The following is a 23,263-nucleotide window of genomic DNA, read 5'->3' on the forward strand; positions in this document are numbered from 1 at the left end:
CATAAAGAAATACGAGTTTCCTCTTCAATTTTAAAGGCCAACCGATCAGAGTATCCTGCTACAAGTTTTTATATACATCCAATCAAAACTTGTTTACTATCAAAAGCAGGTCACCTACAAACAACATTTTCAACAGTGTCTGTAGGGTTCAACATCCACATACTAAATATGTCATGAATCCTCGACATGGTGATCTGTTTCATCGAATATCTCTTCCTGCAAGAAATAATTATAATCAGAACAAGGTGCGGTGCCTTTTCGAACTAAAGGAGTACGAGCATTCGGGTTTTAGGAGAAACAAATATAATTGACTTCACCTGCAAAAGCTCTTCAATGACATCTTCCATGGTCATAATTCCTACAGCCTCTTCTTCTTCTGGGAGCTTGGGCAGCGGGGTTCCATCTATTTGCAGGATGTCTGAATACATGTTTTTTGTCCATTTCTTGCTTCTAGGTGTTCCTTTGAAAGAATTGTTTCCATTATTTGGGAAACTCTTCCATTTCTGCAGGGGTCTTTTGGGCTTTACACTCTTGTCCATATAGTTTTTCTCACCATCAATGTCGACTCTAACATCCTTGACTGAATCTATGCAGACATACATGTGTAATTAGGGGGATTTAGTCCATGCAAGTATTTGTTCTACACAAATCCATCGACCAACAAAAAGAACTTACTATCTATGGGTGCTGGGCTAGCAGGCAGCTTGTCAGTCGCTCTGGTATATTGTCTTACAACAACAGCCATGTGACTGTGACCCTTCTGGAATTCATTCAAGATGTCATATAATGGCATAGTTTCTGGAACCCTATTATAACCAAAACCAAATGGAAGGGCAAGCATGATCATGAGAAATCTGTCCTTTTCAGTGAGATTCAGACATCAACACAAGATGGGTAATAAGCAGACCAGTAAGTGCTGAAAGAAAATCAGATGATAAAGTGGCAACTACAACGAATTAATCAAAAGAAGTAAGAGAACGCAACTAAGTGGCTCTTTATTTTACATGATCATGCATAAAAGGGCCACGTAAAAGTAAAATGATCACAGAATAACAAGATTACAGGTTAACTAATATTTTCTTTTCCTGAACTAATTAAGTATATTTAGGTCTCCAGATGAAGAGAAAGTTTACATTATATTATGCACAAGCAAATGTATACATGAGTGCATGAGTATCAAAAACACCACTGCCAAACAAGGGAAATATGGATTCTGGCGTTGTAATTAGAAAATTTATTGGACCATAATAAACAGACTACTGACATGCTATTTAAAGTCAATTCTAGGTATGATATATTTGAAGTTTCAAAAGACCAACATACCTAGGGATCCTGCGTATTGTGACACTCTTCACTGGTACTTCGTCCTCTGGATGAATTGTTAACAAATTCTTGACCTAATGGATAGAAATACAGCAAAGAGAATATCAAACTGGTCGTGCATTGAGCGAAACTTGAAGGAACGTGTCTCAACATGATCATGGGCATGTTTAAGGATGTGGAAAATAGGAGTGGATGTGGCCTTGGGTCTAACATTCAAGGTACATACTTAAAACTAAAATAGTACCAGAACAAGGCCGATGATATTTGTAGGTTGCTCATAGTAGACAGGCACTCTGCTATGTCCTTTCTCCAAAATTAGATTCATTAAGGACCTATATCATAAAAAACAATGACACTATTTCAGCATTAAATAACTACAAGGAGTAAGTTCTTGAAATGATAAAACAATGCATCACCTGTCAAGCTTTGCATTTATATCTACTGCAAAAGTTTCAGATATTGGAGTCATGGCATCACCAGCAGTTTTCTCACTGAGTTCAAGTGCCCCAGCAATTATAGTCGTTTCATCGTGTGTGAGTTCTCCACCTTTACCTGCCTGCATACAAACAAAAAGTAGAATTAGGGTATCATTAACAAAGATAAAATTTCCAGATAACAAAAGCTGTGTTTAAAATATGAAAAAAGAGAGGAGCACCAGAGAAACAAAAAGGAACCAGCTAATGACTTATTAAATCTAAAGAAACAGCAGTCATTAATTCTTTTGTAAAAAAAAAAAGGATAATCTCAGGCGAGATAGATATTTTATTATCTCATACCTCATTGCCATGTAAATTGACAAGTGTTTTCAATTCAGCACGTCGAAATAGAGCTCTATGCCTATGGCCCAGCAGTAAGTCTAACAACTGGAAGTTATGGAAACAAATATGGCAGTGGAGTTAAATTGTAAAAATTCAATCAATACAATCTTTACAAAATGCAAATGCCGACAAAGATAAGACAAATTAAAGAGCGTACCTTGCTTATCGGATATGCAACTGGAAAACAGATCCAGACAAGAACACGAACCACTGGGGCAACAGCTGCACCAATAGCAAGTCCATATCTAGAGCAAACAGATTGTGGAATGATCTGACAGAAACGAATGAGTGCAGATGAATCATCAGTCTATGATCTATCTTGTTGTTACTTGCTTCAAGCTTGCCCGGTAATTGGAAACATAAAAGCAATTAGAATTCTTAGTTTCCAAATCAGTTTTTTTCTGGAAGGGAAAATGTTACAAAACTACTCATTGAATCCTTATATTTCTCTGTCCTCTTTTTGTTGGATGGTTTCCTTTTACGGGCGGGGCATGAAGATCAGTGCTTGTTGAACTGTAGAAAGTCCTACCTCACCGAATAGAAGTATTAAAGTCACAGATATCAGGATGGCGCCCCAAGCTGAAACTAGACTGTCAAGGAAAATAGGAAGTGCCTGAAAGGGAAAACATCTCAAACATCAAACCACTCTGCCTTAAATAGCTCTGTGAAGCATATAGCCTCGAACATATCTACCTCCATCGCAGCAGCATTGCAGATAAGCAAAGTGCAAAGCAGTAAATGCTGATTCTTGACAACTGGTAATATCTTTGCTGCAATCACAAAGTGAAACTTTATCCTAAATGAAATGCCATATCGAAACTGTTGGAATTCAGAGCGCCCAAGAATTCATCCATAATTTACAACTCAGAAATCACAAGTTTCAAATTTGAAAATTGAAATCCAATAGAATGAAACTTTCCATATTAGAAAATCTCTAGTGGAGACATCAAGTTACAAGTGAATGGAAATAAACTACATTCAATGACTACAGGGGCCTTTACAGATTCTCCTTTTTTCTTTTTCTTTTTGGCATTGTATAAAAAGTAAGAAATCAAAAACACAGCTCCTACATTTCAAACCCGGACTGAAATAAATATCAATTTCCACATCCGATTTGTAGCTAAAACAATTCACAACATGCTTTTTGGTCCTTCAATTTTAGCGGGGAAAACATTTCAAATGACGATGTATTTTTAATACGATTATTTTTCTTCTCATAAACACTTCAAACGCAATGGCAAGGAGAAGACTACGCAAGGAAAGCGAAATGCACGAGAATAGGCAGCAAAAACTGATTCAAACTAAGAAGTAATACCGGCGTGCTGTTTGTCCTTCGGAGTCCCGGACTTGGCAAGGACTTCAAGATCGACAAGGCTGAGAGACATGAGGCCCAAAGTGAGCCCGGACATGAGGCCCGCAAACAGCACCAGAAACACTATCACCACAACGTGAATGAAGAACTCCGTCTCGCAACATCTGTACTCCACCGCCATTCAACGCCGCCGCCGAAATTTCAGCTACTGTATATACACTACTTCTCTTCTATATTTTCTTCTGGAGAATAACTCCGGAGCTGTAGAATAAAGAAAGATTCTCGAGAGCAAAAGATGAGGGAGAATGTGTAAGAAACCGGAGGGAGGAAGTAGTAGAGTTTTTTGTATTCGTATGTATGAGAGAGATGATGACGTGTGACCAACCTGAGACAGAGTGGCGCGGTGCTGATGCGGTTCTAATCTCTACAGTTCTGGCTAATTCCGAAAGGTGGTGGGCCCACAATGTATATTTCTCAACGTATTTGTCAGAGATGATGATCCCTTTCATGATGTATGGACTAGAATCATTGCATTTTGCTTATTGATAATAATAATAATTATTATTATTAGTATTATTGTTGTGAAATAATTATTACTTAAAAGAAGTAAAATATGCCTCAATTATTCTATCTACCAGCCTACAAAGCATAATATACTTAGAATAATAATGAAAATATCTCAATTATAGTTTGCTAATGCTTGAATTAGCATATCATAAGATAAATGATCATGAAAATTATATGAATACTATATAAACAAAAACTAAACTATTAAGGCTATTTATAAATTTCTTTCAACTTTACGATTTCATGTAAATTACAAATACAAAGATAATTCAATGATTATTATGAGTCCGGACATGTTAGTATTTACGATGTCCAAAATCGAATCATAAAGATCTTGAATTAATATAAAAGATAATTATTATTTATTCTCCTGATATTTGGTGTAATTATACGTAAACCTCTTGTAGTTTACAAAATTATATTTAATACGCATGAGGGTTGCTTCCATCTACTAAATAAGTTTTTTCTCCGTCAAAATTCACCAAATTTGTTGATATTTGATCCGGGTCGAAATATGCGATCTCGTGATTCGATCTCTACTCGAAACGCCAATTCGTCCAAGACCAGATTTTGGGTTCCCTGAGAATGAAAACACGAACTGTGAGCTCGTCGGGCACGTCCCCGACAATGACCCTCCGACGCTCAAGTTAGGTTGGTCGAATGAAATAGGTTCGATCTAGGAGTTCGGTCTCAATTAATGCGTATCAGTTACCTCATTTATGGCGTGTCGGGGTCTATTTATAATACACAGTTGTACGGTAAGTACTGGGCCACGTGGCCTTATCTCGTCGGTGCGCGTTCTGATCGAACGGTGGTGATTGTCCGGGTCTTCGGTCGGTGTACGCGATCCGGGTCGGCTCCCACGCGACCCGCCTGCTACAATATACGCGGATCCTAACCGCGAAATGACTGTAATGCCCTTAATGAGGGGTGTTTCGGTCCTTTTGCAGATATGATATTTGAGTACTCATCAATATTGATTTAAAAAAATTGGATAAAAATCCATATTTACCCTTGATTAGCTTATTGCAGGTCAAGTAAATCTTCTTGTAACTAAATTGTCCTTATACATCTTCACATGTTAACCATGTGATGAGGTATATTTTTTTATCGTTGTAAGGTTAGTTTAGTTAGAAAAAAATTGACATGCAATAATTAATGATAAGTTAAACGGGATAAATATAATTTTTTATCTATTTTTTTATTAATATCGACAAATTCGATGAATTTTGATTAACGGTGGAACCTATTTTTTAAACGAAAGCAAACCTAAAGAACACAAAATGTAAATTTTCAAATCAAAGGGGTCTACGTATAGTTATACCAAATACAGAAGAAGGAATTGTAATTATCCTTAAAATTAATTCAAAACTTGTCTTAAAATTATAAATATTATATGGGAACGTTTCAAGACGAGTTTCATAAGCTACCTTCACATCAATATTACTATTCGTATTTATTTATTAATACTCACACAGTGTGTATATATATATATATAGAGCATTGAAAAGTTCTTTTTCAAACTTAATTTAATTAAATTAAACCAATCACACAACAAAAATATCTAATTATATAATTAGTTGAAATTCGAATTAGAATTTTCCTATTATTATTAAATAGTGGTTTTGTACTCACAAAAATTAGAGTGATGGGGAGATGGGTAAGTGGGGAGGAGTAACAGCAGCAACCAAGTTGTGGAGTTCCGAGGAACGTTGTGTGAAGTGCAGCCAATTGAATTAAAAATTGCATGCACGAGGGGGCCTACTCCTGCCTTATTCCTTAGTGTTGCAATGACTGAACTAATCTTAACAGGTTTTTCAATTATTATTGGGGGACCACCTCCAAGATTGTGGTCACGATGTGGTGATGAGCTAGATCCTCGTGGGAATGTGTTAATTCTATATTATTATGAGGAGAAATTTGTCCATCCCAGGAAAGTGTTAGAACGGGAAACGCGACATACGTGCATTCATGATTAACAAGCATTGTCTGTCATGGATCCTAAAAAGATCAAGACAATGCGACCCGATACCAAATCAGACAAGATATCTGGTCTGATTCTCTTCTCACTTCTGAGTTGTTTAAACTTTAAACCAAATTGCTGGTAATAAAACTTTGGAATTAAATACGACCAAAGTTCTCAGATTTTAGATTCTTTCCCTTTATTTTTCTGAAGGAAATGCTGCAGAGGGACAGACAGCTTTACTGAATTGGATCTATGATGAAAAGGAATTAGGTGTAAAGGGGAAAAGTTTGATTCATTTGCTCTATTATTTATGCCTTTACCATTCTTTTTTTTTTTTTTTAATGAATAATGCATTTTATCATTCTTGCTCGCACAACTAAACTACGAAAATTTAGACCCTCCATTAAATGGTTTGTTTACACAAATTATTTATGTGCTTTGAGAAATTACGTATATTCCTGTAAAAAAATCGTCAATATCATTTATATATACTATGTTTTTTGAAAAGTTGTATGTATACCTTTTATAAAAAGTCAACATCATTACACAAGTTACTCATATATTTTTGCTGCTATGGGTGGTTTCTCTAATTGTAAAAAAGATATGTGTGGATTTTGTAAATGTATTTGATGCATATTGAGGTTCAACAACACCATAATGGTCGAAAGGCTTTCATGAAAATCCTAAACTTATCAAAAGACTAACTTAGAAAACAAAAGTTATACTTTGCTCTTGATCTAACAGGGCTTGGCCTGCTGGTGGCCCACTACCTTATTTTTGGATTACTTAACTGGCAGACAAATGATTTTTGGATTCTTAAGGAGACTATGCAAGATTCGGTAAAATAGTCATATAAATGTTTACCTATGTCCAAATAACAAACGAATTTTTCTGTTGAATAGCTAACACTTGTAGCTTTCTAATGGCATATCATTTAGCTACCTTTAGTATACTTTTTATACTCCACACGAATTTATCGTTTGAAACACCATTTTCAATCATTATTCTCATTCTGATTCAAATTTTCCGTTCATTTATTCAGTAAACATGTTACTGACTTAGAACATCAAAGTGCTAGCGTTTGTTTGGTATGTTAATCCACCAATAATCTTAAACTTTTTACGAAAGTACTTTGACCATCATGGTGTTGCTGCAACACTCTACGCATCACTAATAAAAATTGAATAAAAATATATATAAAATTTTTATTTTAGTAAATTTTAAAAAAATATGCACACATATAAGCCGACCACCATTAATTCATAATATGCTCACGTAAAATGATGAACTCCACGTCTTAGTGAAATTCAAACTCATAATATTCAAATAGAAAACTAGTGATGTGACAATTAGAAATTTCCTTTTTTAACTAAAAAAAAGGTTTTATTTAATGTAAAAAATAAATAGTTCTTCAAACCCAAAATGTTGTAGTTTCGAGACGAGAGTCTTTATGCTGAATCTAAGGCACTAGCATGCTGGGTTGTCTTATGGGCTATTTTTTTGGGCTGGAGAAGCCCATTATGAAGCCCAGGCCCATTTCAGAGAAAAGCAAGATACTAAGAAACATAAATAAATAAATAATTCTCAACCCAAAATTAGAGCAGACGTTTTTGACGTCATTGAGAATAAATCTAACGACCAAAGTTCCGTTGGACATTTAATGCGCTCATACATAATTCCAGAAAAATTAGGAAAAAGGAAAAAGAAAAAGAAATCTGAGCGTTTTGGTTGTCGGCCCTGAGAGCTGATGATAAATAGTAGAGTGGGAACCAAATAGGAGGAGTAGATCTAGATCCCACATCCAGTCCGCGCGCTTCCCTCTTTTGGAATTTCGGTTTCTCATTTTGGGTAAAGTTTTTTTGTTTTTCCCGGGCATTTGTGGCTTCCTTTTCACGATTTTGAGTTTTCTGTTGTGGGATTATGGATTCAGCTTTTGTTTTTTGTTAAATGATTGAGGTGGAATTCCAGAGGTTAGGGCAATTGAGTTGTTTCTTTTTCACCCGCCATGAAAGAGTTTGAATTCAGCTGATGTTTGGTTGAAGTCTGTCTGTCCGTAGCTGCGTGGGGCAACTGCTGCTTGTTGATCTTGTTGATTGATGCAGCAAATGGATATATATAATTCAATATTTTGAGCTTTTTTATTTGATATTGATGGTATTGGATTTGTGAATGCAATTTGCTACTTTGAATGTTCAGATGCTTATTTTAGCTGGGGATGGGTTTTCCATGGAAAATTTGATGAGTTTCTGAATGATAACATCTAAAAACTTGTATTGTGTGATTAGGTTAGAGTAAACTACTAGTGCTTCTATTCTCTCATTAATTCTAAATGCATGGTGATGCCTGTGGATAGTTACATCTTTACCGCAGGGAATTTGAGTGGTACTTGTTATGCTTTCTCCATAGTATATCTGGTTTTGGAAAGTTGGACTCATTTCTAGTGCATCGAATCCCATATCTAGCAGGTTGTTACAACTCTAAAACAATGTCCAGAAGACCCAATACTTCTCGTCGCTTTGCAGACAGTGGGAGCATTCCTTTTGTGGGTGCGCTGCATCCCAAATCCCGCCCATCTCCACTACTATCTGTTGGGCTTCTTGTGGTGGTAAATCCTGGCTGCTTTTACTTCACTTTCTTGTACATGTGACCATGTAGATTTTTGCAAGTGGGCATGTGTGCTTTGCTCTAGTCACAGAAATTGCAGAAGTCTATACACACAAACGCACTCATACATGGACCTATGTGCATGCCTCCTCTTGTTGCCATTCATATTGCTTAAGAATGACATAAACTACAATTTTCATGTGGATCATAGAAAATACGGTAAAAGGATGTGAATCATGACAATTGTGTTGCCTTTTTAATTTCAATTAAGAAGACCGATGGTACTTTTCTTGAATTTTCAGGGAGCACTGCTGATTGTTGGTTATCTATATCATGGTTCAGGTTCGTTCTGGATCTTTTTGAACGGACACAGACATTCTATGATAATTGAGTTCTCATAGTTTCTTTCCCACTGTCTCCTTTTCTTTTTCTAAGAGAATCATTTTTGTTAAACTGCGGTCTGGTGGAACAGCTGGAAAAAGGAACTTTAATATTTATTAGCATTCCTTTTGACAAGTGATGTCATTGGAAATTTTCTGTGAAGGTCATTTTGCTTCATGTAGTTTGATATTTCATATTTTTTCCTGACAGGTGGCAGGAGTAGTAACATAGCTGCTTTAAACAGACTCGATGGTAACTGCCTATTATTTGAAGCAATTTCTTTTCTTTTTTGGCAATGGAGCCACTTGTTTCTTGATTTATAACCATTCTATGCAGTAGATAAAGGATGTATGCGCTCCTCTGAATTAAACAAAATGAAGGCATCACTATAAGAAAGTAATATTTGCATCCAAGTAATTGTTAAAAATTTGCCAATTTACTGCTAATAAATAAACCTTACTCCAACTAAAGTTAATTCCAAAAATTTCTTTTAAGTAAATCAACATTAAGCAGTTTATGGATGTAGATGGAAAGGTTCTATTCTTGTATTACAACCACTGTAGTTGCAAAGTTTCTTTTCTAAGTATTTGGTTGCGGTGGTGAAGAATATACTTAGCTCATTTTACTTAATATTGTGACATGTCTGTCATGCAAGATGCACAGCAAGAATTTGCATTTTTATCAAAAGAGCTGATACAAATTCATCTGTATTCTGTTTGCTATTGCGCATATGATGTTCAAAGTAATGTTATGATATGACATAGGATAGATGCGTTTCATGGCTTACTTTAATAGTATATACATTCCATTCTGTTAATGAACCGCCTTTAACTGCTTCGATAATCAAGGAGATAGTTGGTCTAATGTTTAAGCAAATCCTATTGATGATATGAGAAACACCTTTGAGTAATTCATTCATACGTATATGCAGGTGGTGTTTCATGTACACTAGAACTTCAGAAATTAGTACCTCTTCTTAAGAAAGCATATGGTGACAGCATGCGGACAGTATTGCATGTAGGCCCTGAAACCTGCTCAGTAGTCTCTGAACTATTAAAAGAAGAGGATACTGAAGCTTGGGGTGTAGAGCCATACGAGTTGGATGATGCTGATGGCAACTGCAGGAGTCTTGTGCACAAAGGCATTGTGCGAGTGGCTGATATCAAGTTTCCTCTTCCGTACAAGGCTAAGTCATTTTCTCTAGTCATTGTGTCAGATGCAGTGGATTACTTGTCACCAAGGTATCTTAACAAGACTGTTCCAGAGCTGGCAAGAGTTTCTTCTGATGGCTTAGTTATATTATCTGGTAATACTCCAGAGACCTTGGCTTATTAAATCAATCAGCATTTCTCTATGTGTACCTATAACAAGTGAGCCAACTACGCTAGGCCATTATTTTTCTTAGTCCACATGTTTTTCATCTTACCTATGTGGACTATCTTGTGTGAGGTTGTACACTACACTGATGAAACTGCTACTAACCTTGGCTAGGTTATTAACCATTTATCCCCCGTGCGGTATGCTAAGCTCAGTCACCAATCCTTTTGCTTGGTGTAAGTTTGCTCATAGTTAGCAGGCGTCATGTCCCAGTTGCCCTTTCTATGTCCATTTTGCCTTGAGAATGTTGTGGGCATATATTTACTAAACCATTAGGTAATCAAGTTCTGTACTTATCTCTTCATTTTCTTCCTGCAAAGTAATCAACTATGACAGAACTTTTTGAAGAAACGTGAAGATTAGGATTCTTAGTTAAGGTATTGTATGTGAACCACGCTGGAAAATCATAAGAAAATTTTGATGTGGATCTTTCTTCAATAGGAGAAATGTGATAGTTCTGTCACACCCATCTAAGGTTATGATGGACATATTCAGCTTGCTAGTCCTGAAACCTTGTGGAGCAGTGTCAGCAAATGATATGGGGTAGTGAATAGTTTGCTCTTTGTTAAACCTTAATTTTGCAGCTATTAGACAACAACTCCCTCAAAACACCCAACTGTATTCTGGGCTCACTGGAGGGAATATTCCCCTAGTATTGATAGTGTATTGGAGCTTGGGCAGGAACCTTGTTATGATGGACCTATTCAGCTTACTAGTCCTGAAACCTTGTGGAGCAGTGTCAGCAAATGATATGGGGTAGTGGATAGTTTGCTCCGTGTTAAGCCTTAATTTTGCATATTAGACAACAACTTCCTCACAACAGCTAACTGTACTCTGGGCTCACTCGGGGGAATATTCTCCTGGTATTGATAGTGTATTGGAGCTTGGGCAGGAACCAAGTGCTCAAGTATTGTGAAACTGTGACATAATTCCCATTGACCTGATCTTATATTCTCTTACGTTGACATGTTCTAAGTTCAGTTTGGAGTTTTACAATTTATGTATATGCAGGATACCCAGGTCACCAGAGAGCTAAAGTGGCGGAGGTATCCAAGTTTGGACGCCCTGTGAGTCTCTTTATCTTTCTTGTACATCTTTTCTTTGCTTGGCATTGTCTTCCCCGTTTTTTCCTGAAATTTTTGCATGTATATACATGATAGATGCTAATAGATAGACAATGGGGGATTGTATCCCTGAGAATTCTAAATCTTCACTATGATCCTTTTGAGCTGATGATCCTGGTTGATGCCCATCTCTGTGTTAGGTTCAAAAGTTTACAACTCCATTTGTTTGGTTCAAAAGTTTACAAATCCATTTATTTAATATAATGGAAATGGAGAGAACTCGTCCCAGTGTAATTTGTTCTGGTCTTCTATCTTTAACCAAAAACAATAAAAATTATCATTAAACTCACGAATTCAGCCCTCTGATGAGATATTTCTCACAAGCATGTAAATTCTATGTTATCTTTATGTAAGAGTGGCGGTACTTTGAACGGTCGTCTCAATTCAGCAGTAAACAACTGCCTGTAGCTGAATGTCTTTAAGAAATTAGCATGTCGTTGTTCATCATGTAGGCCAAGTTCCGGAGCTCATCTTGGTGGGTAAAATTTTTCATCCAAAACGGCTTAGAAGAGAATGAAACGGCAGTCAAGAAGTTTGAACAGGCAGCAGCCAAGAAAGCCTACAAACCGTCCTGCCAAGTTTTCCACCTCAAACCGTTGCATTGATCGGCTGCCCGGAGTCAGTATTCTTTGTCCCAAATGGCACAACAAGCCCTTTAGTTCATACACTGTGAAGTGAAACTATAATTACTGCAGAAATCGTGTTTATTTGTTCAATATACCAACATGAGACTTAATTGTTGTTGATTGAAAATTTTGTTGATCTTTAGTAGCATTATTACAGAAATGTACCTTGTTTTTGTAGCAAGAAGTGCTCTGGAGAATTGTCAGAGCTCACTGTATGTTTGTCCCTTGTAACTTTTGCAAAAGAATCGAATAATTTACTTGAATTGTGTGCTGCTTACATTTCACGTTACTCTTTTTTCTTTTTCTTGGGGTGTGATGTTACGTCATTTGTTTAGATTTTGGCTTGTAAATAGGGGTGGCAATTCATATAAGTTTTTGGATGGGCGAAAAGAGAAACTTCCGAAAATCAGCTCAGATAACTAACACATATACATGCAATATGCCATTGTGGAAATCAACTAAAATCAAATTTCAAATGACTAACATTGACGAAATGAGATATAGGTAGCAGCAAGGGAAGTTGCCTGACGTTGATTACCGATGAAAGAAAACAACTACATGACTTATCTGTACAAAGCAAAATACGCAAACAATTGATATTGTAAATGAACAAATTATTCTATGTATAAAAAAATAATTTACAATATGACAGGAAGGTAAATTGCATTAAACCCTTCGTAGAAATATATACTTTCTCTATATTTTGAACAATCTAATTATATTATCACCGACAAAACAAAAATCTCGCATTGACCATCTCTATAAAACTTATACTCATTTATAAAATAGAAAAAAAAGAATAGAAAACATTTAGAATTGCAGTGTCTAGAAAAATCAAATGTGAACCCCAAGAGGATCTCCAGCACTTAAAAAAGAGTCCTGGCTGCATGGGGATAAAAAACCGCTAGGGGTAATTTGGTAAAAGAAATAATTAAATGTAATGGTATAAAAATCACCAATATGTATCTATCAGTTCAGAGATATATAACATCACAAAGAGAGAGCAGGGCGTGATAATGTGCTCCGGCGCCGGTTCTGTACCCCGCCGCCTTACTCCTCCATGGCCACAAGAGATCTCCATTACGCCTCGAAGAAACTCGCTCCTTCCACTTCTTCACTAGCTTCACGCCTCCTCCTCTCTCTCCTCTGCCTCGTCTCTCTCTTCCTTTGTTTCTCTCTCTTCCGCAACGACACCGAATCGCCGTCGTTAACCTACTCTGCGGTGTCTGAGAAGAGTAACAGCAAGTGTAACTACTCGGATGGACGGTGGATCTACGATCCTACGGTCACATCTCCGCCACGGTACGACCACACCTGCAAGGAGATATTCAAGGGCTGGAATTGCATCGCGAGTAACAAATCCAACGCCATTGATATTCCCAGGTGGCGCTGGAAACCCTACGAATGTGATCTTCCGCCGTTTGATCCGTTACGGTTCCTAGAGAACTTTCGAGATACCAATATTGGTAAGCTTTTTTTTTATTATGATTCAGCAATGCTAATACTTGTCAGTTCAAGAGTGAATTAATCACTTACTCACATAATCACAATTACTGTATTGTAATGATTTTTGTTTTTTCACCTATTTGTTTCTTGATGTGGAAGTCTGCTTCGTGGCATGTTTTGTGCATTTTACGTTATTAGTTTTTCTGTGAGTAAATGAGTAATTGTGCGTATGTCTGTGAACTATCTTTATTGTTGGGAAACATGAGTAGATAAAAGTTTAATATTATGGTAAGTTACTTGTACGAATTCTTGGATCTGAAGTTCGGTGTATCTTGTGTGGGATAGAGCATAGTCTAGTTACTTGTACGTGAATCAAATTTACTTTGATGTTTGTAGACTGTGTTAGAGGAACTTATGTCAGATAGTATGTTCTGTTATTAAGGATGGTAAACTAGATCGGTTTTTCTGATGTTTTACTGAGAGTTACTAGTACTTAACCAATGTGAAACTTGTAATCTTCTCAACTCCACAAGGAAAAATTAGTCATATCATAGATTTTTCTTCACAATATATAGAAGGGCTTTGGGATTTTCCTCTGTGGTGTCAGTATTAGTGCTGTTTTTAGACCTTATGGATCTTTAACAGTGCAGGATTTGTTGGGGACTCCTTGAATAGGAACATGTTTGTTTCTCTTTTTTGTGCTTTGAAACAAGCATCTACTGAGGTAAAAAAGTGGCGTCCTGTTGGAGCTGATCGTGGCTTCACTTTTCTTAAGTACAACCTGACCATTGCATATCATCGGACAAATCTTCTGGCTCGTTATGGTAGGTAAGCTAATTTTCATGTAGGCTCTCTTAATAAGAAGTGATGCTCCCTCATGAAAAATTGTACATGCACCAAAACTTTAAGTTTTATCATTACGTGATGAGACTGTTATTGAATCTAAATACGGTAGTGCATATTTAACAATATATTGCTCTATTTTGTGCTTTAGGTGGTCAGCCAGTAGTAATGGTGGTAAACTGGAGTCACTTGGTTATAAGGAGGGGTATAGGATTGATGTGGATTTACCAGAAGGAACTTGGGCAGAAGCTCCTAGTTTCCATGACATACTCATCTTCAATACAGGGCACTGGTAAGTCAGGTTTTGCTTTTGTCCCTGTGCCGGCTGACATTGTACAGCTTTGTAACCGTGAAATTGAAGCCATATCAAATTCAAATGTCAGGTGCTGGTATGGGCCTGTCATTGTATTTCTCCCTGAAGCTCAATGCCCTTGCCCAGCTTGTGCATTTTTCTTTGAAGTAGTGATTAGAATCATTTACGTGTTTATTCCTTCAATTTTATGAGCCAGTTGCACTTCTTAGTGTATGATCATTGGGCTGAAACTCAAGCTCTCATGGATGCATGTGCCAATCGAAAGACTCATCATAAACTATACTCCCCATATCCTTAAAATAAGGGGCTTATGATCATGTGTTATCTGTTTATAATCCCCAAATGTCAGCAACACATTATATCTTTTGATGGGCGACAGATGTATTTGAAGAAAATGATAGGTTATGACCCTGCACTAGTTAAACATTTTAAACAGCACTGGGAAAAGTTGCCAGTTAAGACGTAGAATCACTTGCTTGTTTTTCGTTCCCGTCTGATTCTTTCTTGCCGTATATTGTATATGAAGTTAAATTTTCTTGCTTCTCATTTTGTTCCTTGATTCTGCATTAGGTGGTGGGCTCCTTCGAAGTTTGATCCTGTGAAATCACCTATGCTTTTCTTTGAGAAGGGGTTACCTTTGACTCCTCCAATTGCACCTGATGCTGGTCTTGATATGGTGTTAGGACACATGGTATGGCTCTAGGCTTCTCCCTTTTAGATGCTCTAGACTTTGAAGACAAAGTTCCAAGTCTGATCCGTGAAATGATGAATCTGTTTAGGATTCTGTTTTATGTAAATAGTTTGGCCCCAGAGCTTTCTCTGTTTTTAAGAGAAAAGGAGCTCTTTTTGTTCCCTCTAATTTCTCCCTCTTTAGCTACCTCCATCTTAAGTTCAATTATGTGTTCGTACCTGGTTTGGCCTTAAATGCGCTTTTTATGTAGGTGTCATATGTGGAGAAGAATGCAAGGCCAAGTACAATTCTGTTCTTCCGAACACAATCCCCGAGGCATTTTGAAGATGGTGACTGGGATCAAGGTGGTTCTTGCCCCCGTTTACAGCCACTGGTGCCACAGGAAGTAAGCTTTTCCTCTGTGCTGCTTTGTTTATCTTTTGGTCACCTTGATGTTTTCATTTTGAGTTTATAATGCTTGTACAATTCCTTTTGTTCTGCACGTAAATTAAGGATTACCAATTGTGTATGCATTAATTATACATACAACTGAAATATTATGTTCATGTCCAGGTAGAACAACTTTTCTCTTTGAAGAACAATGGGACGAATGTGGAAACGCGACTTGTAAACCAGCACCTGCACAAGGCCCTAAAAGGTTCTAGTTTCCATATTTTGGACATAACACACATGAGCGAGATTAGAGCTGATGCCCATCCATCCACAGCTGGTGGGAAAAGACACAATGATTGCATGCACTGGTGCTTACCTGGACTTACTGATACTTGGAATGACTTGTTTATAGCACACTTAAACAGCATTAAAGTTCGGAACTGAATTGTGGTTTATCATCAAAATTGCTATTTTGCGTTTTCTTTTCTAAGATTTATAATATCATTTTCGAAAACTATGGATGTAGAAGCAGCAAACTAACAGCTTCATCAGAATTTTCTACTCCTGTATCCGTAAAATTGAAACTAATTTGTAAATGATTCCTTAGGTAAGTTATGGGGATGCGAATAGTATAAGTTTCAATGAATTAGCCTTCACTTTTCCAGTGATCTGACGTTAAGTTTCAATGAATTATCCTGAACTTTTCCAGCGATCTGACGTGTTTGAAGCGGAGGTCTCCTTGCAGCATCTGGGATCTATGGCGCTTAGTAGCTGATCACGTGGAGCCAGGAAATTTAAAATCAGACAGGTTTAGGATATCTATATTCACACTGTTCTGCCATGTTGAACGCTGATCTTGAAACCCTTGCATTAGGTCCCCATTCAGATTCAAACATTTCCAAACCAAATTCTCCCAACACAAAACACCTCTATTGCATCATCATCGCATCCATCTATACTTGTCTCGCCAAATGGTGGATGATATCCCTTTTCAAGATTCTTCCTATTGGATTCGCCCTGTATTCTACTTAGGTCGATTGCATCATTTTTTAATAGTTTTAAAGCTTTTGTTTGCTTGATTGTTGGAGTGAATTTTAGTTGATTTTCATAACGTGCGATACTTTGATATACTTGTAAATAAACTGAGTTGGATCTATGCATTTGAGACTGGCATGAAATAGAATTGTTTAACAGCAGTTGAGCATATTATCCGAGGGGTGTATGTGGACACTAATGTTATTAACATCATTAACCATCGTGGGGTTTGTGCAATATGTTTGAATAGGATAATGCTTCAAGAAATTAGATAATGGATAATGAAGTTACTGTTGGTTTGGCCCTACCCCCATTATCTTATTCAAACATATTGCACAACCCCCCACGATGGTTATTGATGTTAATACTATTCGTGTCATATGCCTCTCGGTTAATATGTTCTATTGCCGCTGTACAATTCTCATTCATGTTAGCCTGGAATGCTTAAGTTCTAACTCTGTCTATTTACAAACACACCCAAGTACCGTCCCTTATGAAAATCAATAAAAAATATCACATGTTACAAACACTATTCAAAGGTGATGCAAACAAACACTCTTATACAGAAATACAACTTTTACATGTTGCAGTCATACATAGGTAATTGCTAATCTTTTCAAGAGTATTTTCTGGGGAATGAGTATAGTAAAATCCGGAAGAGCACAATCCCCCCCCCCCCCCCCCCGGACAACTTTCAGTCTTCTTATTGTCACATTATATTTTAGGTTCTCTTTAATTTTTTTTCAGTAATTCAAATACTAATTTAAGCATCGGAGTGCTAATATTTGTTTTGCAGGTTAGTCTTCCATTGATTTAAGATTTTCTTGAAAACATCCAAACTATTTCTTTATTTCATGCTTATGAATTTAGGCAAATCATACTATTTCAAGTGTATCCTATTATATCTCTCCCAAAAAAAAAAAAAAGGTGTATCCTATTATATAATTTTTTACTTTTTCATTTTTTCTTCTCCTTTCTACCTGTGTTTCGAACTAATTTGAGGCTCCATCATCGAAGGTCCCCACCAAATTAAATATCCTATAATTAGGACGATTAGTTTCATTATTGTGAAAGGACGGATAACACATGTTATCCAACCAAATTAAATAATTAATTCGTTTCACTTTGCATTTAGGGAGCATCTAAATTGATAGATTTAGATATCGTGGATTAAAAATTACATCTCATTTGTTTGGATTTCAAAAAAAAAAAAAAATATATATTGCGCCTGAAACCCCTACGGGTGGGATCTCCGGCCGTTTGATCCGTTGCGGTTCCTGGACAACTCTCAAGATACAAATATTGGTAAGTTCTTTTTTGTTATGATTTGAGCAATGGTTAGTGATTGTCAGTTGGAGAATGAATTGATCACTTACTCACACTAAGTGCATTAATAATGAGTGTTGCATTTTCAGCAATTTGTTTGTTGATGTGGAAGCCCGCTTCTTGGGATGTTTTGTGTATTTTACGTCATGGGTTTTTCTGTGAGTGAAATGAGTGATTCCGCGTGTGTCTCTGAACTATCTCTAATGTTGGGAAACAAATTAAGTGGATCAAAGTTTATTATTATGGTAAATTACTTATACGAATTCTTGGATCTGAAGTTGGGTGTATCTTGTCCTTGTGTTGGATACAACTAATTTATCCAGTTACTTATACGCGAAACATGCCAAATTTTACTTTGATGTTTGCAAAATGTGGACGATGATTGCATGCACGCACTGGTGCTTAACTGGACTTACTGCTGCTTCCAATGACTTGTTTATGTTCCAATGAATTAGCCTTCACTTTTCCAGGGATCTGATCTGAAGCGAAGCTCTCTTGCAGCATCTGGGCATCTATGGCGCTTAGAGGCTCTCTCATCAGTGGAGCCTGGACTACTGTGAAAGACAGGTTCAGGATATCTACTTTCACACCATTCTGCCATGTTGAACTCTGATCTGGAAAATTCGTGCATTAGTTCCCCATTCAGATCACAATATTTCCAAGCCAAATTTCCCCCAACACAGAACTTCTCTATTGCATCATCACCACATCCATCTATCCTTGTCTCGTTAAACGTTGGAGGATATCCCTTTTCAAGATTCTTCCTGTTTGATTCGGCTCACTATTCTACTTAGCTCATTTGCATCATTTTTTAATAGTGTTAAATGCTTCTGTTTGCTTGATGGTGTTTTTAGTTGATTTGATAACGTGCAATGCTTTGAAACACTTGTAAATAAATTGAGTTGAATCAATGTATTTGCGACTGACATGAAATAAAGATGTTCAACAGCAGTGGAGCATATTATCCGAGAGCGGTTTGTGTAAGTCTAACATTATCAATATCATTGATGGTCGTTGGTTTTGTGCAATTTGTTTAGACAAGGCAGTGGGGGTAGGGCCACACAAATAGTAACTACTTTCACTTTTTTAATTGTCATACCATATTCATATGTTATTTTTAAATCAGTGTATTTCAAATCATTCCTCCAATCTATTAGATTTGAAGTATTATTATGATGGATTTGAAATCCACCTATTAATCTTGTCATTTCAAATTATTTCAAACATTATAAAAATGTTAATTTGGCAAATAACTTGAAATTCTATACAAGTTTTACAAGGAAATGACACTTTTCGTTATGTTAGAGTCTTTTCACTTTTGGTCCCATTGGTTTTGGAATTCTCACTTTTTGTTTTGTAATTTTTAAAAAGTAGTACTTTTGGTCTTATGACACATTTTTGTCATATAAAATACCACGTGCTTAGCACGCGACAGTTAGAGTTTTTACACTTTTTGTTCTATATGTTATGGATTTCTCATTTTTGGTCCCTTGTGTTACTGAATTATCACTTTTGGTTCCATAATTTTTAAAAAGTAGCATTTTTTGGTCTCAAGCACTTAATGACCACATGGGCTTTTCCGTTAAACATCTAATGAAAAAGTATTATGAGTTCAAGATTGCTACTTTTTAGAAGTTACGAAATTAAAATTGAGAATCCTGTAATTAATGAGATCAAAAGTTAAAAAACCCTGCAATTTTTCCTATGTTGAACTTTCAACGTGAATTTAAAAAACAATGAAAATTTGAAATTTATTAATTTCAATATTTTAGCCAAATCCATACATACCATTCCAAATGTAATGTTAGAGAATTTTAGTTGGATCATAACTTTAGTAATTCACACTCAAAATTCATGACAAAAGAATGTCAACGATTCAATAATATTCAAAACGAATTACAGTATGCAATGTACTCCTTTGGGATTTGAAGGGAAACATGCAGTTAACCTACAAAACTAATCCTACACTTGAGCAACAATTAAACTACTCTTTTAGTAAAGATGAATATAAAAATTTATCTAAGCACAACCCCAAGTCTTCAAACTTGTCCAAAGGCCACCTTTTAGTGTCTTCAGGGTTGCTTCAGATATTTGCATCACCTTTGCACATGCCATTTGCACATACTTAGGAGCCAAATTTTATGTTATGATCCACAAACAATGCCTATAAATACCCAACACCTTACCCTTCCATTCTCTTCAAATCAAAATCCCATTTCTCATATCACCACAAGAATCACAATGGATTGTCACAAGATCTTCCTATCCCTTCTCTCAATAATAATTCTATCGTGCCTAATCATACCCTCCAGAGCCCAAAACTCAGCTCAGGACTACGTCAACGCCCACAACACCGCTCGTGCCCAAGTGGGAGTCAGTCCAGTGGTGTGGAACACAACGCTGGCCAACTGCGCCCAAAACTACGCTAATCAAAGGAAGGGTGACTGTGCTCTGACGCACTCCAATGGCATATACGGTGAAAACCTAGCCAAGGGCAGCAGCAGTAGTTTCAGTGGTGTGTCTGCGGTGAACATGTGGGTAGCCGAGAAGCAGTACTATGATTACAACACGAACTCGTGCATTGGGGGGAACCAGTGCCTGCACTACACGCAGGTGGTGTGGCACGACTCGACACAGGTGGGGTGCGCTCGCGTCCAGTGCACTAACGGGTGGTACTATGTGGTTTGCAACTACGACGCCCCGGGCAACTGGGAGGGGGAATGGCCTTATTAAATATAAATTAATGAATTAAACTAAGGTAATTGTACGTACCATCACACGTTTGTGTATGTGATTGTACTAAAATAAGCAAGCTACTCCATCTATATATATATATATATATATGTGGATAAATAAATTTTAGAAAAGATGTGTAAGTAATGCATGCATGCAGAGTTGGTATTTGTTACAACATCTTGAAGAATAAGAATATTACTCAAATTTGATTTGGCATTTTTATCCAACTTGAAATTTTGTTTGACTTTACTTTATTCATAAATAAGTAATCAAGTATGAAAGTGAACTGATTCATGATTAGCATATGAGTCGAGTTCGAGCAATTAAACTCCAATAATCCATTGCTGAAGTAACAACAACAACAATAATAATAATCAGTACTTGGTAAGGAGACACTCCTTTGGGAGACTATTATTAAACCTCTTATTATCCTGACAATAATCATAGATGAGGTAATATTTCCTGACCCATCTGAAGAGTCTTCTCTGCGCCCAATTCAGAGAACTGAAGCTGTCTTTGTTCCACCAATTTGTCGGGCTTTGGGCCCGGCAAAATCTTGGGTTTCCCTTCCAAATACAGGCGTCAATCTTGTGGTTCCTGAATGAGGCCACGAATGGGCCCTGAGCCCAATCAGTTTTCACTTTGCCACCACTCGTGGCCCAACTATCGCCGTTCCAAATACTCATCTGCAAGCCCATGGGCTGCCATCTTGGGTATGCAACTCCTTTATCTGCGTGGTTTCTGTATGTTCTGATTGGAACCCAATCCACCATAAATCTACAACAATATTAAGAGTTTAGGAATTAAATGGCTAATAACGATAAATATATTATAATAATTCATCTCGATATACTATACAATATTTCAATTCATTCAATACAATAATATGACTAATAACAATAAATAAATTGTAATAACACACATAAAATGAATAAATACCCACACGTTCGATGGGATTCGAATCCTTAACCTCGAACTTGTTCGTTGGACCTCAATCTTAGTCTTAAACCACTAGTAATTGAACATAATCGATGTGTATGAAAAATAATATTTTTATGTTAGTTCATAGTTAATATATTCATGGAGTAAAAAATATTAATTTTTTGAATTAATTGTTAAATTCCAGTGTATCAAGTAATAGTATGGGGTAGTTGATATATATATAAATCGAGAAGGGTATTTTAATAAAATAAAATCAGAATAGACCAAAGGCCCCCGTTCTGCTATATTAATAATATAGATAGATTGTATAAGCTCATTTGAATTACAAATAAGATTAATTAGAACGACTTTCTCTGAGAATTAGCATAAGTATCGATTATATCTATTGTATTATAACCTCTATGTTTTCTAAAACAAAATATTCGCATTTCATCATACTTTTAAATATTGCCACCTGTCCACCCAGAATAGGACAACATGTAAATATTGTAAATTTAGAGGGGAGATTTTGGTAATTACAAAAAATAAAGGGTCTATGTTATTAAAATTAAAAGGGGGATGAATGGAAATTTAGACATATGTTCTTTGATTATCATGTAAGAAAAAGTCATTCCAAAGACCACCTTCAATGTTAAGGAATGTTTCTTTGGAACAAACATAATTTGGGAGAAATTAATGTGGAGTGGGATTGGTTCTTACACAATCTGGTGAAGGTTCCATAGCACAGAGTAGGTGTGGAAGTCCTTTGTTGGATCAAACCACAGCCTAATCCTCTGCTCTCTTCCATCAAATCCATTTGCATACACATTTGTTTGCAGAATATAAGGTTGCCCAGCCACATTTCCCAAGAATTCAAAGTCAATCTCGTCCCGATTCGGTTGGTTAGAAGTCAACTGCATTTGTGACAAAAATATTACTGGCATGACACAAGTGCCAAATGTAACATCGTTCAAACAACGAGGGTGGTTTATGTAATTACACGAATTTTAGTAAAAACCCATAGTGTCTGTCTTCAAACTTACATAGAATGCGACAACGGTGCCTGCTGAGTTCCCAGGTACTAACTTAATTTGCATGTCAAATTGACCAAACAAGAACATATCATTTGAAGCAAAACCAGAACCTGAACAAACATTAGAGTTAGTAAAAAAGTTGAGACACGCACACACACAGCTTTGGCAAGAAAATAGACATAGTACCTGAATCCTTATCAAGAATCAGGCTTCTGTTTCTGCCATCAGCAGATGTTTTAACATGGTTGGGAGACCATGTCACAAAGAAATCCCTGTTGAAATCTCCAGTCGAAACTACAGAAGCCCGCGTCCAGACGACACAGAAACAAGCAACGAGAACGAAAGACGTAATAAAGAAATTGTTCATCATTGATTTCTCCAAAATGTAGAATGGTGATGAGGTTGTAATGGAGAAGACTAGATATAGATGTCTGCATGGGAGGAATGG

The 23,263-nt window shown here is 36.6% G+C and overlaps 5 protein-coding genes across 8 annotated transcripts; 3 read left to right on the forward strand and 2 right to left on the reverse strand.

Moving 5' to 3' along the window:
* Nucleotides 1–2: 2 nt before the first annotated feature.
* On the reverse strand, nt 3–3,854 carry LOC105169339 (DUF21 domain-containing protein At4g33700). 2 transcript variants are annotated; one of them, XM_011089722.3, is made up of 11 exons: nt 3,457–3,852; nt 2,835–2,911; nt 2,671–2,754; nt 2,299–2,412; nt 2,100–2,186; nt 1,740–1,879; nt 1,568–1,655; nt 1,324–1,397; nt 676–806; nt 318–586; nt 3–216 (listed from the first exon to the last, which is right to left on the reverse strand). In XM_011089722.3, the coding sequence occupies exons 1-11, from the start codon at nt 3,632–3,634 to the stop codon at nt 172–174; spliced, it is 1,287 nt and encodes a 428-aa protein (XP_011088024.2). In that variant the 5' UTR covers nt 3,635–3,852; the 3' UTR covers nt 3–171. The 2 variants fall into 2 exon arrangements, 1 of the variants encoding a protein (XP_011088024.2); XR_002287611.2 differs by lacking the exon at nt 3–216 and having other exon boundaries at nt 444–586; nt 676–760; nt 3,457–3,854.
* Nucleotides 3,855–7,617: 3,763 nt separating this feature from the next.
* On the forward strand, nt 7,618–12,361 carry LOC105169340 (putative pectin methylesterase CGR3). Of its 2 annotated transcripts, none has more exons than XM_011089723.3 (7): nt 7,618–7,834; nt 8,449–8,591; nt 8,893–8,932; nt 9,182–9,223; nt 9,903–10,277; nt 11,360–11,415; nt 11,925–12,361. In XM_011089723.3, the coding sequence occupies exons 2-7, from the start codon at nt 8,472–8,474 to the stop codon at nt 12,075–12,077; spliced, it is 786 nt and encodes a 261-aa protein (XP_011088025.1). In that variant the 5' UTR covers nt 7,618–7,834; nt 8,449–8,471; the 3' UTR covers nt 12,078–12,361. The 2 variants fall into 2 exon arrangements, with proteins under 2 accessions (XP_011088025.1, XP_020551757.1); XM_020696098.2 differs by having other exon boundaries at nt 7,621–7,834; nt 8,452–8,591.
* A 696-nt stretch (nt 12,362–13,057) lies between these two features.
* TBL13 (TRICHOME BIREFRINGENCE-LIKE 13) lies at nt 13,058–19,093 on the forward strand. 2 transcript variants are annotated; one of them, XR_016066873.1, is made up of 8 exons: nt 13,058–13,564; nt 14,195–14,372; nt 14,539–14,679; nt 15,271–15,391; nt 15,642–15,776; nt 15,944–16,131; nt 16,473–18,103; nt 18,595–19,093. XR_016066873.1 is itself a non-coding variant. In XM_088884009.1 (6 exons), exons 1-6 carry the CDS (start codon nt 13,159–13,161, stop codon nt 16,205–16,207), a joined length of 1,245 nt encoding a protein of 414 aa, XP_088740135.1. In that variant the 5' UTR covers nt 13,058–13,158; the 3' UTR covers nt 16,208–16,409. The 2 variants fall into 2 exon arrangements, 1 of the variants encoding a protein (XP_088740135.1); XM_088884009.1 differs by lacking the exons at nt 16,473–18,103; nt 18,595–19,093 and having other exon boundaries at nt 15,944–16,409.
* Nucleotides 19,094–20,266: 1,173 nt separating this feature from the next.
* Nucleotides 20,267–21,054, forward strand: LOC105169342 (pathogenesis-related protein 1A-like). The gene has a single exon (XM_020696099.2). It carries the CDS (start codon nt 20,285–20,287, stop codon nt 20,855–20,857), a length of 573 nt encoding a protein of 190 aa, XP_020551758.1. The 5' UTR covers nt 20,267–20,284; the 3' UTR covers nt 20,858–21,054.
* An 82-nt stretch (nt 21,055–21,136) lies between these two features.
* Nucleotides 21,137–23,263, reverse strand: XTH10 (xyloglucan endotransglucosylase/hydrolase 10). Its single transcript, XM_011089846.3, has 4 exons — nt 23,002–23,263; nt 22,825–22,925; nt 22,502–22,695; nt 21,137–21,637 (listed from the first exon to the last, which is right to left on the reverse strand). Exons 1-4 carry the CDS (start codon nt 23,183–23,185, stop codon nt 21,235–21,237), a joined length of 882 nt encoding a protein of 293 aa, XP_011088148.2. The 5' UTR covers nt 23,186–23,263; the 3' UTR covers nt 21,137–21,234.

This window comes from Sesamum indicum, linkage group LG8, assembly GCF_026168435.1.
Source record: "Sesamum indicum cultivar Baizhima isolate 11 linkage group LG8, ASM2616843v1, whole genome shotgun sequence".
Taxonomy (NCBI): domain Eukaryota; kingdom Viridiplantae; phylum Streptophyta; class Magnoliopsida; order Lamiales; family Pedaliaceae; genus Sesamum; species Sesamum indicum.